The 19,854-nt window shown below is 38.8% G+C and overlaps 1 protein-coding gene and 1 non-coding gene across 2 annotated transcripts; both read left to right on the forward strand.

Annotated features, from left to right (window-relative positions):
* Nucleotides 1-3,399: 3,399 nt before the first annotated feature.
* On the forward strand, nt 3,400-4,347 carry LOC113915135 (olfactory receptor 4P4-like). The gene has a single exon (XM_027580931.1). The coding sequence runs from the start codon at nt 3,400-3,402 to the stop codon at nt 4,345-4,347; it is 948 nt and encodes a 315-aa protein (XP_027436732.1).
* An 11,537-nt stretch (nt 4,348-15,884) lies between these two features.
* On the forward strand, nt 15,885-16,014 carry LOC113915621. The gene has a single exon (XR_003517766.1). It is a non-coding gene; the product is annotated as a small nucleolar RNA SNORA18 (small nucleolar RNA).
* Nucleotides 16,015-19,854: the final 3,840 nt, after the last annotated feature.

Consider the following 19,854-nt stretch of genomic DNA (forward strand, 5'->3'; position numbering starts at 1 on the left):
TCATCTCTCTTGGTTCGTCTCCCCCTCTGACTTACTCCCCTTCATTCTTCCCCTCCTGCTATCTTCTTCTTTTTCTTTTTTCTCAACATATGTTGCATTATTCGTTTCAGAAGCACAGATCTGTGATTCAACAGTCTTGCACAATTCACAGCGCTCACCATAGCACATACCCTCCCCAATGTCTATCACCCAGCCACCCCATCCCTCCCACCCCCCACCACTCCAGCAACACTCAGTTTGTTTCCTGATATTAAGAATTCCTCATATCAATGATGGACCACATCTTCTTTATCCATTCATCTGTTGAAGGGCATTTCAGCTCTTTCCACAGTTTGGCTATTGCAGACATTGCTGCTATGAACATTGGGGTGCATATGGCCCTTTTTTTCACTCCATCAGTGTCCTTGGGGTAAATACCCAGTAGTCAATTGCTGGGTCATAGGGTAGTTCTATTTTTAAATTTTTGAGGCACCTCCACACTGTTTTCCAAAGTGGCTGTACCAACTTGCATTCCCACCAACAGTGTAACAGGGTTCCCCTTTCTCCACAACCTTTCCAACATTTGTTGTTTCTTGCCCTGTCCATTTTTGCCATTCTAATTGGTGTAAGGTTGTATCTCAATGTGGTTTTGATTTGAATTTCCCTGATGGCTAATGATAATGAACATTTTTTCATGTATCTGTTAGCCATTTGTATGTCTTCTTTGGAGAGGTGTCTGTTCATATCTTCTGCCCATTTTTTGACTTGATTATTTGTTTTTTGGATGTTGAGTTTGAGAAGTTCTTTATAGATCTTGGATATAAGCCCTTTGTCTGTAGTGTCATTTGCAAATATCTTCTCCCATTCTGTGGGTTGCCTCTTTGTTTTGTTGACTGTTTCCTTTGCTGTGTAGAAGCTTTTTATCTTGATGAAGTCCCAAAAGTTCATTTTTGCTTTTGTTTCACTAGTCTTTGGATATGTATCTTGAAAGAAGTATATTCTATATATATTTCTTGAATTTACTTTTTGTCCTTTGCTTAAAAAAAGTGTTTCTAGTTCTGAATCCCAACTCTGCTATTCCTGGATGTGTGGTCTGGGGCAAGTTTCCCCACCTCCCTCTGAGGTCAATTTTTGCATCTGTAAAATGAGAAAAACAACAGCCACTCCATTGGGGTTGATGGAAGCATGAACTGAGTTATTACCTATATCTATAAAATTTTATATTAACTCAGATGAAATTCCAATAAAGATGAGCTGTTAATATTAAAAATAATGTTCTTATATAAGATATAAATCTTTTGTAATTATTTCTCTTTTTTTTACTTTTGTTGGATACATTTGTATCTTCTGCCCATCTGAATTATAATTTTTTGTGCCTTTTGAGATATATTGTTTTCAGAGAAAGATTCAAATTTTTAACATCAGTTACTAAAATTCACATCAATTTGAATTCCCTGGAGTTCATATCAATATAAAATTTCAACTTAAATATGAAATAAATTCCAATATATATGTGTTTATTGACTGTCTTCAAATCCAGCAATCTGTTTTTACCTACAACTATGCTTTTAATATTTATTTATTTTTGAGAGAGAGAGAGAGTAAGAGTAAGGGGGGCAGAGGGAGAGGGAGAAAGAATCTCAAGCAGACTCTGTGCCGAGCATGAAGCCAAACGTGGGCTCCATCTCACAACCCTGAAATCATGAGATGAGGCGAAACCAAGAGTCAGATGCTTAACCTACTGAGCCAACCAGGCACCCCTACCTACAACCTTTTAATTGCCATAGCTTGATAATATACTTCAATTCTGGAAGATACGTCTATTATCTTTGTTCCTCCTTTGAAAAAGTTAGCTTAACTACTCTGCATTTTAATTCTTTCAGAATTTTGGAATCAGCTTTTCACGAAAAAGTTTGTCAGAATTTTTAATTATTGAATGTATTATTTAATTTGCGTAGAATTGCATCTTTCTTATATATTGATCTTCTCTAACTATAAACATGGTATAATCTTTCAACTTGTTACAATCTTTTTATATCTTTTAATACAATTCTATATTCAATGAGGGAATTTTATTTTTAATGACAGAATAGATAACTCACAGATAAAATAATCTTGAATTGTTTATTTTAAACAAATCACATCATAGCCCAAAATCATTACTACTGGTTTTGCTTATGTGAAACTGATATTTTCAGAGATTTTTGAAAGAAATTAGGCCACAGTTTGTTAACTTGGGGTTCATGGAATGAATTCAACCCAAAAGTCCACAAACTCCCTAAAATCCTATTAAAAACCTCATTGTATGCCTAATGCACATTTTTCTAAAATGGTCTCATAGGAACTCACATTATAAAATAAAAGTAAAAATAAAAAACATTGTTCAGTTGCTGTTAGAACCCTTCAAAATAGGCTGACACATTTTATCAGTGTGTAGAGTTTATGTTTTGTCCAACTGGGCACTGAGTTTAGCAGTTTTGTGATACATTTTTTGCCAAAACGAAGTAAGAGATATAGTTTAATATTTTGCACCAAGGCAATATGTCCTTTTTAATTAAAATATTTCAGGACTGGGACCCATGAGCCTGTAGTGAGCCTGTTAAGGGGAGAAAGTGGCTAAGTCAAAGAAATAGAAGGTGGTGAAAGAGATCTAGTGAAAAAAACTCTCTGGATGCAGTTTGCCCCTCCAAGGATGCTGTCCTACTGGGAAGTGCCAGAAAGTGGGATGAAGGGAGGAAAACTCCTGGGTTAGGCTGGAAAGTGAACTGGGAAATGAGGTCAATACAGGAAGCCACAAATATACTACAATCCCATACAGTGGAGCAAACTTCTTCCCCAAAGATCTGATCATTGCTCAATGTTCATGAAAATGTGCTAAAGGCGCTTTCTGAAATTGGCACCTAGAGATCTAATATTTAAAATTATGAACTCACTGATGTCTAAAGATGTTACTGAACTTTCAGGATTCCACACAGATTTAGTCACTGGGAAGGACTGAGAGTGATAGGACTGTCCTTGAAGAACAGATAACCTCAATGCTGTTTATACATATCAGAGATTAAAAAATCACTCCTAAGGTATACTACTGAAATTATATCTCAAAATTAACCTTAAAAAGAACATTTCATCTTCTAAATCATTCATCCTCTTGTTCATAGTAAGTATGAGACTGGGATTTATTATATTTTCAATTAATTATTTGTGCTATTATTGTTAGTATATGTCTACTCTAATGAACTATATCTACTTGTGGGTAGAGATTTTATGCATTTTGTACACTGCTGTCTGTACCCTTAGCACTAATTATGGTGTTTGTACCATAATAAATAATCAATATGTATTACTGAATAAAAAATGACTTTTAAAATCAATCAATAATTTTAAAAGTTGAGTTTCCAGTCCATTAACTTTCTCCTCTACATGATCAAATCCACAGAAGCAATGGGACATGAAAACATCACAGAATTTATCCTCCTGGGACTCTTTAGTGATGAGGTTGCAGAGGTTGCCTGCTTTGTGGTGTTCTCACTTTGCTACATTGTGATTATCTCAGGAAACCTTTTCATTCTTCTCACCATCAGGGGCAGCCGCCTCAGTGAACAGCCCATGTACTTTTTCCTGAGCTACCTGTCTTTCATGGATGTCTGCTTCACTTCCACAGTGGCCCCCAAACTGATCACAGACCTGCTGGCCCAGGAGAAGACCATCTCCTACAACAGCTGCATGGCCCAGATGTTTTATGCCCACTTCTTTGGTGCCACTGAGATCTTCATCTTGGTGGCCATGGCCTATGACCGTTATGCAGCCATCTGCAGACCCCTTCACTATATGGTCATCATGAGAAGACAGGTGTGCTATGTCCTTGTGATGGCCTCAGTTCTCGGAGCATTTATCCATTCAATCCTGCAGGTACTGATTATTATTGAACTTCCCTTCTGTGGCCCCAATCAGATAGACCACTATTTCTGTGATATTTTCCCCTTGCTGAAGCTGGCCTGCACGGACACTAGTCTGTTGGTTATTGTGATCATTACCACCGCAGGAATGATCTCCATTTTGACCTTTGTTGCCTTGGTAATTTCTTACATCATCATCCTGTCCACCCTGAGGACCCGTTCAGGGGAGGGCTGCCACAAAGCCCTCTCCACCTGTGGCTCACACATCACTGTTGTGTTCATGTTCTTCTTGCCCCTCATCTTCACGTATGTCCCCATGGCTGATTCCGTCAGTAACGACAAAGTTTTTGCCCTATTTTACACGATGTTTGCCCCCATGTTCAACCCTTTCATCTACACGCTGAGAAACTCAGACATGAAGAATGCCATGAGGAAAATGTGGTGCCGGGACACAAGGTTTGAAGGGAAATGAAGTCTCTGGAGCTCAAACCCTTGGTTGGATCTCGTTCTATCCACAGAATCCTAATGTCAACAAATACAGCAAGTACAGAGAGGTGGTGCGCTGTCATCAAAATTGCAAGACTTGAAGGGAGAAGGCCCCTCAGTCACCCTCTTTCTGTTACTTTAGTTTTCTGAACTTGCATAAGAGGAACAAATCACATGAGCTCCAGGTCCCTTCCTGCTTTGACATTTTGTAACTTATGTTTGGTATTCTGGAACATTCTGTCCTTCATGATCCTAGACATAGTAGACATTATAACACTTTTATCAGGACACACTGTAAAGATTGCATGGTTTGAGTTACGCCCTGCTTTAGGAAACAGATTCTTGATTAAGACACCTCTCACAGAGAGATCCTAAGCACTCCATTTTTTGGTGGTGTCCATTGCAGTAAAAGAAGGAAGCAGTGCCTAAAAATTTACAAGTTGTTGTTGTATATCTTAACTCTTTTTATATAAACAATGCTTCTAAAATAATGTAATACAATGTAATTACACTATTCACACTGTCCTTATAGACATTACTGTAATTAATTCTTAGTACCCTACTGATGGTGTATTCCAGGTATTAGAAGTTTCAAATTAGATAATGAACATTACTTTTTAATCCTTTAAATGTAATTGCATGGTGTATTTATAACCTCATTTCAAAATCCCTCATGGGTATACAAATTGATGCTTTTTGTAAATGTGCAACATGGAAAATCTCCCAATCTCTAAAGGGCCCTGAGCTTAAGAAGCCACATAGCTTTGGGTGTCTGGATGGCTCAGTTGGTTAAGGGATTAAGCATCTGACTTTGGCTCAGGTCTGGATCTCAGGGTCCTGTTATTGAGCCTGTGACCTACTCCGCTCAGTGCGAATCTGCTTGTCCCTTTTTCTCTCCCTTTCCCCCTTTCCATGCTCCTGCTCTCTCTTTCCCTTTCTCTCTCTCAAATAAATAAATAAAATCTTAAAAGAAAAGAAAATAGCCACATAGCAGAATAGATATACGTTTAAATACATGGGGTGCATTTTGTTAATCCTCACTGCTCTTTTTGCAAACAGCATATTTTGACATTTTTTCCCACCATTCACGCTATGCAAAACTGTCTCAGTTCTACTGAGGCACACCCTTATTCTAGTGGCACAGACTTGAGAGGCATAGACATGTTGTTTTCTGGTGCTTCATCCTCTTCAACACAGTCCCCAGGAAGAGACTGAATTATATTTACTTGAAGTATTACGGTCCTTTGTGCAACAGGAATCTGTTTTTTTTCTGTTTTGGAATATAGTCGATCGATACACAATGTTGCATTAGTATCAGGTGTACAGCCTAGTGATTCCACAAATCTCTATGTTTTGCTGTGCTCACCACCAGTGTAGCTACCATGTGTCCCCATGCCCTGTTATTATAATACTGTAGACTATATTCACCATGCTATGCCTTTTATTCTCATGACATATTCATTCCCTAACTAAAGGCTGTTTCTTCCACTTCCCTTCACCCATTTTGCCAATTCCCCTAGCCCACCTTCCCTCTGGTAACCATTGGTTTGTTCTCTATATTTATGGGTCTGCAGGAATCTAGGTTTTAAGGTGAGGAGTAGTAATTAGCCATAGTTGATGATGATTTCAGCAATAGTTTTTCTCTTCCCAAAAGACCCTGACATGTGTACTGCTTGAAAATTAGGGAACTTAGAACATAAGGGGAGGCAGAAAAATAATGAATTATATTGAAAAGGAGGTCAGAAATACAATAGCAGATTAAATCAGGATTTTGTTTAGATGTTGATCTGGTAGCGATTATGTCCTGGTGGGATTCTCCAATTCAGAAGGTGAAGGTGAACAGCAATGTCTATAGCTGCATGGGCTGGTGCCTAATTCTGGTTATTTTTAACAAGCCTGTTATTGATGTATATATAAGCTACATTCTCTGATAATGAATTAAATTTGCTTAATGTAACAAATTTGCTGTTTGTTTTTTACCCAAAGAAGTCAGGCCTTTCAGAAGTCCATTCGAACTTGGCTCTTATTTATTTTTGTTAACATTCTTCTTATAATTTATCAACAAAAGAGGGGTGGAAAGGAACCTATCCAAGAATAATAAATATATCTTTCTTTCCTGTGTGTTATCCATGGATGAAATAGTGAAGAGGGAGGTTGGCTGCATGCTTAGGTATTTAGAATTTGTTCTTTATGTATATAACCAAGGTTAGGTGCTGTCCCTCATGCCCCTTCTCTTTCTCTCTTTTTTTTTAAATTTTTATTGTTATGTTAATCACCGTACATTACATCATTAGTTCTTGATGTAGTGTTCCATGATTCGTTGTTTGTGCATAATACCCAGTGCTCTATGCAGAACGTGCCCTCCTTAATACCCATCACCAGGCTAACCCATCCCCCCATCCCCTACCCTCTACTACCCTCAGTTTGTTTTTCAGAGTCCATTGTCTCTCATGGTTCGTCTCCCCCTCCGACTTACTCCCCTTCATTCTTCCCCTCCTGCTATCTTCTTCTTTTTCTTTTTTCCTAACATATCTTGCATTATTTGTTTCAGAAGTACAGATCTGTGATTCAACAGTCTTGCACAATTCACAGCGCTCACCATAGCACATACCCTCCCCAATGTTTATCACCCAGCCACCCCATCCCTCCCACCCCCCACCACTCCAGCAACCCTCAGTTTGTTTCCTGAGATTAAGAATTCCTCATATCAGTGAGGTCATATGATACATGTCTTTCTCTGATTGACTTATGTCACTCAGCATAACACCCTCCAGTTCCATCCACGTCGCTGCAAATGGCAAGATCTCATTCCTTTTGATGGCTGCATAATACTGCATTGTGTATATATACCACTTCTTCTTTATCCATTCATCTGTCGATGGACATCTTGGCTCTTTCCACAGTTTGGCTATTGTGGACATTGCTGCTATAAACATTGGGGTGCATGTACCCCTTCGGATCCCTACATTTGTATCTTTGTGGTAAATACTCAGTAGTGCAATTGCTGGATGGTATGGTAGCTCTATTTTCAACAGTTTGAGGAACCTCCATACTGTTTTCCAGAGTGGTTGCACCAGCTTGCATTCCCACCAACAGTGTAGGAGGGTTCCCCTTTCTCCCATCCCCACCAACATCTGTCATTTCCTGACTTGTTAATTTTAGCCATTCTGACGGGTGTGAGGTGGTATCTCATTGAGGTTTTGATTTGGATTTCCCTGATGCCGAGCGATGTTGAGCACTTTTTCATGTGTCTGTTGGCCATTTGGATGTCTTCTTTGGAAAAATGTCTGTTCATGTCTTCTGTCCGTTTCTTGATTGGATTATTTGTTCTTTGGGTATTGAGTTTGATAAGTTCTTTATAGATTTTGGATACTAGCCCTTTATCTGATATGTCATTTGCAAATATTTTCTCCCATTCTGTCGGTTGTCTTTGGTTTTGTGGACTGTTTCTTTTGCTGTGCAAAAGCTTTTTATCTTGATGAAGTCCCAATAGTTCATTTTTGCCCTGGCTTCCTGTGCCTTTGGTGATGTTTCTAGGAAGAAGTTGCTGCGGCTGAGGTCGAAGAGGTTGCTGCCTATGTTCTCCTTTGGGATTTTGATGGACTCCTGTCTCACGTTTAGGTCTTTCAAGCATTTGGAGTCTATTTTTGTGTGTGGTGTAAGGAAATGGTCCAGTTTCTTTCTTCTGCATGTGGCTGTCCAATTTTCCCAACACCATTTGTTGAAGAGACTGTCTTTTTTCCATTGGACATTCTTTCCTGCTTTGTCAAAGATAAGTTGACCATAGAGTTGAGGGTCCATTTCTAGGCTCTCGATTCTGTTCCATTGATCTATGTGTCTGTTTTTGTGCCAGTACCATACTGTCTTGATGATGACAGCTTTGTAATAGAGCTGGAAGTCCGGAATTGTGATGCCGCCAGCTTTGCTTTTCTTTTTCAAGATTCCTCTGGCTATTTGGGGTCTCTTCTGGTTCCATACAAATTTTAGGATTATTTGTTCCATATTTTTGAAAAGAGTGGATGGTATTTTGATGGGGATTGCATTGAATGTGTAGATTGCTCTAGGTAGCATTGACATCTTCACAATGTTTGTTCTTCCAATCCATAAGCATGGAACGTTTTTTCATTTCTTTGTGTCTTCTTCAATTTCTTTCATGAGTACTTTATAGTTTTCTGAGTACAGATCCTTTGCCTCTTTGGTTAAATTTATTCCTAGGTATCTTATGGTTTTGGGTGCAATTGTATATGGGATCAACTCCTTGATTTGTCTCTCTTCTGTCTTGTTGTTGGTTTATAGGAATGCCACTGATTTCTGTGCATTGATTTTATATCCTGCTACTTTACTGAATTTTGTATGAGTTCTAGCAGTTTTGGGGTGGAGTCTTTTGGGTTTTCCACATACAGTATCATTTCATCTGCAAAGAGTGAGCGTTTGACTTCCTCTTTGCCGATTTGGATACCTTTGATTTCTTTTTGTTGTCTGATTGCTGTGCTAGGACTTCTAATACTATGTTGAATAGCAGTGGTGAGAGTGGACATCCCTGCCACGTTCCTGACCTTAGGGGAAAAGCTCTCAGCTTTTCCCCATTGAGAATGATATTCGCTGTAGGTTTTTCATAGATGGCTTTTATGATATTGAGGTATGTACCCTCTATCCCTATACTCTGAAGAGGTTTGATCAAGAAAGGATGCTGTACATTGTCAAATGCTTTTTCTGCATCTATTGAGAGGATCATATGATTCTTGTTCTTTCTTTTGTTAATGTATTGTATCACGTTGATTGATTTGCAGATGTTGAACCAGCCTTGCAGCCCAGGGATAAATCCCACTTGGTCATGGTGAATAATCCGTTTAATGTACTGTTGGATCCTATTGGCTAGTATTTTGGTGAGAATTTTTGCATCCATGTTCATCAAGGATATTGGTCTGGAATTCTCCTTTTTAATGGGGTCTTTGTCTGGTTTTGGGATCAAGGTAATGCTGGCCTCATAAAATGAGTTTGGAAGTTTTCCTTCCATTTCTATTTTTTGGAACAGTTTCAGGAGAATATGTATTAATTCTTCTTGAAATGTTTGATAGAATTCCATCGGGAAGCCATCTGGCCCTGGGCTTTTGTTTCTTGGGAGATATTTGATGACTGCTTTGATTTCCTTAGTGGTTATAGGTCTGTTCAGGTTTTCTATTTCTTCCAGGTTCAATTTTGGTAGTTGATACATCTCTAAGAATGCACCCATTTCTTCCAGGTTATCTAATTTGCTGGCATAGAGTTGCTCATAACATGTTCTTATGATTGTTTGTATTTCTTTAGTGTTGGTTGTGATCTCTCCTCTTTCATTCATGATTTTGTTGATTTGGGTCATTTCTCTTTTCTTTTTGATAAGTCTGGCCAAGGGTTTATCAATCTTGTTAATTCTTTCAAAGAACCAGCTCCTAGTTTCGTTGATCTGTTCCTCTGTTCTTTTGGTTTCTAGTTCATTGATTTCTGCTCTGATCTTTATTATTTCTCTTCTCCTGCTGGGTTTAGGCTTTCTTTGCTGTTCTTTCTCCAGCTCCTTTAGGTGTAGGGTTAGGTTGTGTATTTGATACCTTTCTTGTTTCTTGAGAAAGGCTGTATTGCTATATACTCTCCTCTCAGGACTACCTTTGCTGTATCTGAAAGATTTTGGACAGTTGTGTTTTCATTTTCATTGGTTTCCATGAATTTTTTTAATTCTTCTTTAATTTCCTGGTTGACCCATTCATTCCTTAGTAGGATGCTCTTTAGCCTCCATGTATTTGAGTTCTTTCCGACTCTCCTCTTGTGATTGAGTTCTAGTTTCAAAGCATTGTGGTCTGAAAATATGCAGGGAATAATCCGAATCTTTTGGTACCGGTTGAGACCTGATTTGTGACCTAAGATGTGATCAGTTCTGGAGAATGTTCCATGGGCACTAGAGAAGAATGTGTATTCTGCTGCTTTGGGATGGAATGTTCTGAAATTGGCTTTGAGGTCCATTTGGTCCAGTGTGTCATTTAAAATCTTTATTTCTTTGTTGAACTTTGGCTTAGATGATCTGTCCATTTCAGTTAAGGGGGTGTTAAAGTCCCCCCCATGATTGTATTTTTGTCATGTGTTTCTTTGCTTTTGTTATTAATTGCCTTATATAATTGGCTGCTCCCATGTTAGGGGCCATGATATTTACAATTGTTAGATCTTCTTGTTGGGTAGACCCTTTAAGTAGGATATAGTGTCCTTCTTCATCTCTTATTACAGTCTTTGTTTTAAAATCTAATTTGTCTGATATAAGGATTGCCACCCCAGTTTTCTTTTGGTGTCCATTAGCATGGTAAATGGTTTTCCACCCCCTCACTTTCAATCTGGGGGTGTCTTTGGGTCTAAAATGAGTCTCTTGCAGACAGCATATTGATGGGTCTTGTTTTTTAATCCAATCTGATAGCCTGTGTCTTTTGATTGGGGCATTGAGCCCATTTACATTCAGGGTAACTATTGAAAGGTATGAATTTAGTGCCATTGTATTGCCTGTAAGGGGACTGTTACTGTATTTTTTTCTGTGTTCCTTTCTGATCTATGCTGCTTTTAGGCTCTCTCTTTGCTTAGAGGACCCCTTTCAATATTTCTTGGAGGGCTGGTTTCGTGTTTGCAAATTTCTTTAGTTTTTGTTTGTCCTGGAAGCTTTTTATCTCTCCTTCTATTTTCAGTGACAGCCTAGCTGGATATAATATTCTTGGCTGCATATTTTTGTTGTTTAGTGCTCTGAAGATATCATGCCAGTCCTTTCTGGCCTGCCAGGTCTCTGTGGATAGGTCTGTTGCCAATCTAATGTTTCTACCGTTGTAGGTTACATATCTCTTCTCCCGAGCTGCTTTCAGGATTTTCTCTTTGTTTCTGAGACTCGTAAGTTTTACTATTAGATGTCGGGGTGTTGACCTATTTTTATTGATTTTGAGAGGGGTTCTCTGTGCCTCCTGGATTTTGATGCCTGTTTCCTTCCCCACATTAGGGAAGTTCTCTGCTATTATTTGCTCCAATATACCTTCTGCCCCTCTCTCTCTTTCTTCTTCTTCTGGGATCTCAATTATTCTAAAATTGTTTCATCTTATCGTGTCACTTATCTCTTGAATTCTGCCCTAGTGATCCTGTAGTTGTTTATCTCTCTTCTCAGCCTCTTTATTTTCCATCATTTGGTCTTCTATATCGCTGATCGTCTCTTCTGCCTCATTTATCCTAGCAGTTAGTGCCCCCATTTTTGATTGCACCTCATTAATAGCCTTTTTGATTTAGACTTGGTTAGATTTTAGTTCTTTTATTTCTCCAGAAAGGGTTTCTCTAATAACTTCCACACTTTTTTCAAGCTCAGCTAGTATCTTTAAAGTCATGATTCTGAACTCTCGGTCCGACATTGTACTAATGTCAGTATTGAGTAGGTCCCTGGCAGACGGTACTACCTCTTGTTCTTTTTGCTGAGGTGATTTTTTTCGTCTTGTCATTTTGTCCAGGGGAAAATAGATGAATGAGAGAATAGAATGCTAACAGGTTAACAGTGACTCCAGCAAATATACTGTATACAAATCAGAAAAGACCTGAAACCATGGGATAAGAAAGGGTAAGAAAGAAAGAGGGGGGAAAAAAGGAAAAAGAAAAAGATAAAAACAAACTAAAACCGAACAAAACAACAACAACAAAAAACAGAATATGATCAAATAGATCAGTGCCACACACTAGATTTTGGGCGTATTTTGGTCTGTTAGCAGAAAGTGCCTGCTAAAATTTTAAAGGAAGAAAGACTTATATATGTACAAAATAAGGGTTGATACAATGAAGGGATGGAAGATGAGTGTAAAAATAAAAATTATAAAAGATTTTATAAAAGGAATTGATAAGAAGTTGTTTTTAAATAGAAAGAAGATTTAAAAAATAAAAAGAGAAAAGAAAAAAAAGAAAAAAAAGGGAGAGAATGTTATCAAGCAGGAGACTAGAACAAAGCTGTACACTAGTGATTTAGGGTATATTTTGATCTGTTAGAAGAAACTGTATATCAAAATTTTAAAGAGAGAACAACTTATATATATACATGCCAAAAAGAAGGGTAACTACTATGAAGGGATAAAAATATGACTCTAAAAATGAAAAATAAAAAATGTTTTTTAAAAAAGGGTTTGATAAGATGTTGTTGAAAAAGGGAAAAAGAAAAATTAAAAAAAAACAGTTAAAAAATTAACTTTGAAAAACTAATGAATATGGTAAAAAAGCCATGAATTCTATGTGCAGTATTCCCCTAGCGCTGGAGTTCTCCCGTTCTCCTTGATCGGTAAACTTGGTCTTGGCTTGCTGGCTGTGTGTGCTGAAATTCTGGGGGAGGGGCCTGTTGCCGTGGTTCCCAGATGTTTTTGCCGGAGGCGGAATTGCCCCACTCTTGTGAGTCCGGGCTAAGCAAGCTGCTCGGGTTTGCTCTCAGGAGCTTTTGTTCCCTGTAAGCTCTCGGTATAGCTTTGGAGGACCAGGGTGAAAATGGTGGCCTCCCAATCTCCACCCGGAGGAGCTGAGAACTTGGGGCCCCGCTCCTCAGTGCACCCCCAGAGAAAAGCAGTCACTCCCGTGTCCCCGGTCTCCGGCCGCACTCCGTGCTCACCCGGCCTGTGACCGAGCGTTTCTATCTCTGGCTCCCGACCCCGTGTGGAGTCTCCAAACCCAGCAGATCCCTGCGGTGCACTCCTGCACCCCTCCTCCCAGGGGAGGAAGGGGAGTCTCCCCGGCTCTGCCGCTTGTTGGGTCCCTGCTGGAGGAGCAGTGTGGCCCGACTGGGCCGCGGATCACAGTTTATGGCCACCCCGAGCTGAGAGCCCGCGCCTCAGCTCCGTCTCTGCAGCTGGCTTCCCCGCTCGATACCTGGGAGCTCTGGCGCACTCAGGCACCCCGGGTCTTTCTGTGACCCCGACGGTCCTGACACCACACTGTCCCACGAGGGTTCCGCCCCCGCTTAGCCACTGGAGCGATGTCCCTCAGCGGAGCCGACTTCTAAAAGTTCTGATTTTGTGCTCCGTGGCTCTAGCACTTGCCAGAAGCGGCCGAGGGAGGCCCCCTCCCCCGCCGTCTATCCTCCCGAATATCGCCTCGGATTCACTTCTCCGCACGTCCTACCTTCCAGAAAGTGGTCGCTTTTCTGTTCAGAGTGCTGTTACTATTTTTATCTTCGATCTCCTGTTGAGTTCGTAGGTGTTCAGAATGGTTTGATCCCTATTCAGCTGAATTCCTGAGACCAGACGAAATCCAGGTCTCCTACTCCTCTGCCATCTTGCTCCGCCCCACTATAGTTATACTTTTATATGCTTATATCCACAGCCTGACAGACTATTCCTTCTTCATATGACTGCCTTTGTATTAGACACTTCAGTCACATCATGTCTGATCATGTAGTTTCAACTTGGTTGTTCTTGGTTGACTGAGCGGAAAACACCAGATCCAAATAATTATAAAATCTTCATGTTTTAAGGGACAATCTATAAGTTAGGTAATCTCCCTACTATTTCTTGGGGTCATACTTCAAATTCTCATATTTATTTAGATCCTCCTAGAACAGTGGCAGAACATAGTGTGACTATTCACCTTTCCGAAGGAATCTTTTTACCCTGGGAAGGTTCTGATAGTGGGGGTGGGTCTCATATTATTCTTTCAGTAAAAACTACTTTTTGCTTCTACAATGATTGCTTCCAATTGAGGGGAAGCATTAGGTTTTTCATTGGTCATACAATTTATAATAATTTGTTTATAATATTATGTTATTATGATTGTAGCATAGATGGCCCAAATTAAGTAGATATATTCATGTGGGCTAGAAGTAAAGTATACAAGCAACAAAAGGTTGAAATAGGGAATTTGAATGTAATAACTCATAAAAAACGTTAAAACTCAGAGGAGTCTTTTTAAGCTTTGAAACAGAAATAGTTACATCACAGATATGAATTATCTTAGTGAGTTTTAATATAATCTAGAAAAGAGGGTAACTTAAGAGAGACCATGAGATTTCGATAAAAACTGTATTTATGCAATAGAGAGGGATATCACCTTTGTCACCATCCATCAACATTGCTGTATTGAGTTACATGATCACCAAGAATCTTTCAATTTCAACATATTTTCTTATTTGCATTTTTCTCCATAGAGAATATTTAACATGAGTATTTTTGTTTTTTTCTGAACATATTTTTACTTACAAATTACTAAATTACATTAAAATTACTAAGTTTGTATGAAGTTTACTGTAATAGGAACATTAAAACCTCTTAGCTTGAGGGGCATCTGGCTGGCTCAGTCAGGAGAACATGGGGTTCTTGATCTCAGGGTCATGAGTTTACGCCCCATGTTGGCTATGGAGCCTACTTAAAATAAAAAATTAGGGCGCCTTAGGGTGGCTCAGTTGGTTAAGCAACTGCCTTCAGCTCAGGTCATGATCCCGGAGTCCTGGGATCGAGTCCCACATCAGGCTCCTGGCTCAGCGGGGACCCTGCTCCTTCCTGACCCTCTCCCCTCTCATGCTGTTTCTCTCTCTCTCTTTTAAATAAATAAATAAATCAAATCTTTAAAAAAATAAAATAAAATAAAAAATTAACAAAAAGAAAAAAGAACTTCTTAGTTTGAAAAAAAATCATCTATTTCTCCATGTGGGAATGGAATCCTGTGAATTCCACAATGAACACTAGTGACATATATACATCACTTTTTTTTCAGATTCAGAATTTATCCATCTCCGTTTATCATTGATCATAGCTGCTGATTTTCCTCTTGCAAGGGTCACACTTTAGTAGATCTTAGTTGACAGAATTTTAGTTGAAGTCCTCTTCTATTTCATGACAAGGCATATACGAAAAGGGGAATATGTTGGATCTAATTTTGGTACCTCCTCAGAGACACTCTATTTAAAATGTCTTCTGGACACGCTTCTGATATGGAGTTCCCGGGGGCTGCTGTTACCGTGTCTCTTGACAACAGAGATTAATGATCTAATGCCAGTTCAGGATTTTGTGATAAAGATAGTAGAACTGAAAAAGTGATGGAATGTGCAACCTCACCAGGATTTTATTTTTTTTTTGATGTCAGTGTTTTGATAGGGAAAGAGTAGGACTCTGACATCTAATGTAGACACATTTGTGTGGGTAAAAGGGAGAACTATGAACTCAGATATGATCTTGCATCCTCTTGGTTGTCATAAGTAGCTCCCTCTCCCTTGAAAGAGGGCAACAACAGTCTTCTGTTGCCTAGACACCTTGTGATTACTTCATTTGAACAAGTTGTCAGACAATGATATTTGGTTTCTTCCCGAGATTCCTCCCACACCCTTCTTTGCTTCCAAACATCTAACCAGGTGCAAGTCACAGGGAAGGCCAAGCAGGAAAGTCCAGTATTGCTCTAGGAGGACATGTCATACATGAGAGAACTGTAGGATTCCGTGACCACTATGTACAAGTGTGACCTATGGGAGCACTTAATGATGGGGGTGTTTTCAGTGTGGTAAAAGAGAAGTTTGGAGTTGAGGTCTATCCTGATTGGCTTTTTCTGCAGATGCATATCATTGGAGATGCCTCATTGAATAACTATGTTGTCTGCTTTTTCTCACGGAACTCTTTGTTAGATCTGTGGAAAGAACTATAAGAGAGAGCTGCCAAAGTATGAAAGACCTGATAGTCCATTTTTTTAAAAATCTTAGGTATTGGTATATCCTCAAAGTCTGTATTATTCTTGGGTGTGCTAGTTTTGGAGTGAATATGATTTAAACTCAGTTCATATTCAGAGAGCCCTAAAGTAAATTGCTTGAAAAAATTAGGTCCCAAAGTTTATAGGTAGAAAAGTATCCCATCAGTAAGTTATCAGTGTGTCCATAATCACATAAAATTTTCAGAGAAAATAAGCCCAACTGAAAGAATTGAAGCTTGACACGACAACTGAGGATTGAGCATGGTGTGTGTGTGTGTGTGTGTGTGTGTGTGTGTGTGTGTGTGTGTGTGTGTGTGTATGTATGCATTTATGTATTATTTTTTATTTTTATGCTTCTTAGCATTCTTTAATACAAGTGATCATAAACACTTCTCCATAGGCATTGTAGAATGTTATAACTCCCATTTACTGATACTACACTGTTCTCAATGCATCTTGCAAGTTCTTATTTTTTTAATGGCAATCATACTACAATATATTAATGTATCAAATGAACATATTGTATACCATAAACTTACACAAGATATTTTAATTAAAAAAAAGATGTTCTTATTAAAAGCGCTATCCTGAAGATAAATTTTGATTCAAACTTTGGAGGAACTAATGCAACATTGGTGAGTAGTGAAAAACAATAACATGTGAGAGTCCCTAAGTAAAATTTTACTGACTTTAAATAATTTGGCTACTATTGCATGTAATAATTAAAACAAACTTTACAGTTAAAAAATGCATATGTCTGAATATAGAATCTTTTGACATGAAACAGGTAGCTAGGACTTGAAATTTGATGTTAGGAGTTGATTTGTGTCCCCAAGAAAAGAATATTTTGGAGTCTTAATCCCCAGGACCTCAAAACATGACCCTATTTGGGCAGGTGTAAGTGCCTGACAATTTTTTTTTTAAGATTTTACTTATTTATGAGAGAGAGAGCTCACAAGCAGGGCAGTGGCAGCAGAGGGAGAGGGAGAAGCAGACTTCCCTCTGAGCAGGGAACCTGATGGGGGGCTGGATTCCAGGACCCTGGGATGATGACCTGAACCAAAGACAGACACTTAACCAAGTGAGACTATCCAGGAGTCCTGGCTCTTTTGATTATAATGTAAAGTAAGTACTAACATTATGCTTTGATGGCTGGGGCATCCATTTCAAAGACATGTCATCTGCATTGAACACAATGCCAACTACACAACTAGGTGAAGGACGAGCCTACTCCACCAGTGAAATCCTCCCTTTGGAAAGCCCTGGGTGACTGCTAAGTGATCATTTGAGTGACTCTGCTTTTCTTCCTATACTTTATGTTTTAAATTCACCAGTAGTGAACCCTCAAAACCTGGATACCCCACTCTTGACCCGTATAAAGACAGAACCTCAGATCGGCAAGCTCTTTCTGTCTCTCTCTGTCTCTCTGAACCTGTGACCAACCTGTGTGGCCCAGGCCTGTGATGTACCCCTCTGTGATTTGGGAATAATAATCCTTGTTTTTTCAAACTCCCCTCATTGGTCTTTCAACTTAGAAAAGGAGGAGAAACAGAAAAAGAACATAGGTCACTATTTAGGGTCTCAGAATTGCAATTGGGGAGCACAGATTTTGGTGTAACCAGGAAAATATCCTGCTCATGTGGGGAAAGCAAGGGTTTTTTTATGAGTAAGAAGAAAGGAGTAATCGTATGATTTAGATAAAGAAGAGGACAGAAAAAAAATTCATTTGGTACTGACAGATGGAGCTGCTTTTTGATTATTAATTTTTCTATCTTTTTTCTTGTCTTTCTTTTTCTTTCTTTCTTTCTCTTTCTTTTTTTTTAAAGATTTTATTTATTTATTTGAGAGAGAAAGAATGAGACAGAGAGAGCATGAGACGGGGGCGGGTCAGAGGGAGAAGCAGACTCCCCGCTGAGCAGGGAGTTTGATGCGGGACTCAATCCCAGGACTCCAGGATCATGACCTGAGCCAAAGGCTTAACCAACTGAGCCACCCGGGTGCCCTCTTTCTTTTTCTTTCTTTCTTTCTTTCTTTCTTTCTTTCTTTCTTTCTTTCTTTGTTTCTTTCTTTCTTTCTTTCTTTCTTTCTTTCTTTCTTTCTTTCTTTCTTTGTTTCTTTCTTTCTTTCTTTCTTTCTTTCTTTCTTTCTTTCTTTCTTTCTTTCTTTCTTCTTTCTTTCTTTCTTTCTTTCTTTCTTTCTTTCTTTCTTTCTTTCTTTCTTTCTTTTTTTTTTTTTTAGAGAGAGAGAAAGGGAGAGTGCATGGAGGTGGGCAGGGTTAGAGAAAGAGGGAGGGGAGAGTCCCAAGCAGGCTACACACCCAACACAGGGCTGGATTGCAGGACCTTGAGATCATGACCTGAGCTGAAATCAAGTCTAACACCTAACCCACTGAGCCACATAGGCACTCCACTTTTAATTACTATCTAATTGATTATTCTACTGATGCTGTCAAACAAAACTATTGCTGGTATGCAGTAATTAACTTTTCTGTCCTCATAAAGTTCTTATCAATAGTTTTTTGTTCCTAATGAAAGTTGTTCTGTTGGATTATATGAGTAATTGCTTATAAAAAGAATTAGTGCTCTGCTCAGTTCAAGAATTTATTCATTAGAAAGGAAAATGGAGCTTTGAGACAGGGTCTTTTGTCTCCAGAAATTTCCTAGCTGGCAGTGATGGGGGAAGAAGGGAGAGAGGGTCGGCTCTCAGCTCCCAGAGGGCTTTGCATGTGGCTCCTCAGTCTTCAAAGCCAGGGATTGTGCATTTTATTCTAATTGTACTTTGAATCTCTCTTACTTACTCTTTTGTTATCAGTCAGGACAAATTCTCTGCTTTTAAAGAGCCTGTGGGATTAGATAGGATTGAAACATATAACTCAAATTCAATATACCAATAACCTTCATTACATTGTTGAAATCCCTTTAGGCATGTAATTCTACATTTAACATGTGCTATATTATCATATTTCCAGTTTCCAGGGCTAGGACAGGAAATCCTGAGGGGCATTTTGGAATTATGTCTACCACAGTGTAAAAGGAGTTTTGGAAAATCATAGCTTTAACCCAAGAACTGGAGAATGCATAACTCAATACTTCTAAAATGTGGGTATTTCTATCTCTATTAAATATGCCACTTTTGCATCTTCTTCCAAATGTTATTTATCCATGTGGAAAAAATGACATTCCCTTAGGTGTGGTTCGAGTCTTGGAAGAAATATAAGTAACATTTTATATTAACCTAATCCTTGAATCCAATTAAATATATGATCTTCATCAAGTATCTTATACAATCAGTTCAGCTCTAACACATTGTCAACATGCGTGAACACATCAATGCCATGGATGAGGGCCTGGAGTGGGGAACTTATATTTCAGTGTCACAGAGTTTTGTGCAGTGAGCTGTTGTCTTATTTTGTTCTTCAGTATCAATGACTTTTGTCTAAAGATTGTGATCTGAATGCTTTGTCCTGGAGATATTTCCAAGTTTCTTTGTAAATTGTGTCAGAAATTTTGCAATAATAATAGTAAATAATAGCAGTAATACTAATTATAATAATAGTGACTACATATTACTGATGTGTGATAAAATAATTATACTTATAGGGGAGAATCTAAATACCAGTGAGATAAGTGTCTTACCCAAAGTCACATAGACTGTGAAAGGTATGCCTGGGATTCAAACTCAGACCCTCTGGTTTCAGCATTTGAGGTGGTACACATGAAATCATCCTGGACATCTGGCAAATGCATCTCACATAAAATTGCCTCTTCTAAATACTTAAGATACATATATAATTAGGTTTTGGCGC

This window comes from Zalophus californianus, chromosome 11 (assembly GCF_009762305.2).
Source record: "Zalophus californianus isolate mZalCal1 chromosome 11, mZalCal1.pri.v2, whole genome shotgun sequence".
Classification (NCBI taxonomy): Eukaryota; Metazoa; Chordata; class Mammalia; order Carnivora; family Otariidae; genus Zalophus; species Zalophus californianus.

Coding starts and splice junctions, on each gene's coding strand:
- LOC113915135 (XM_027580931.1), top strand. CDS start 3,400: ATGATCAAATCCACAGAAGCAATGGGACATGAAAACATCACAGAATTT.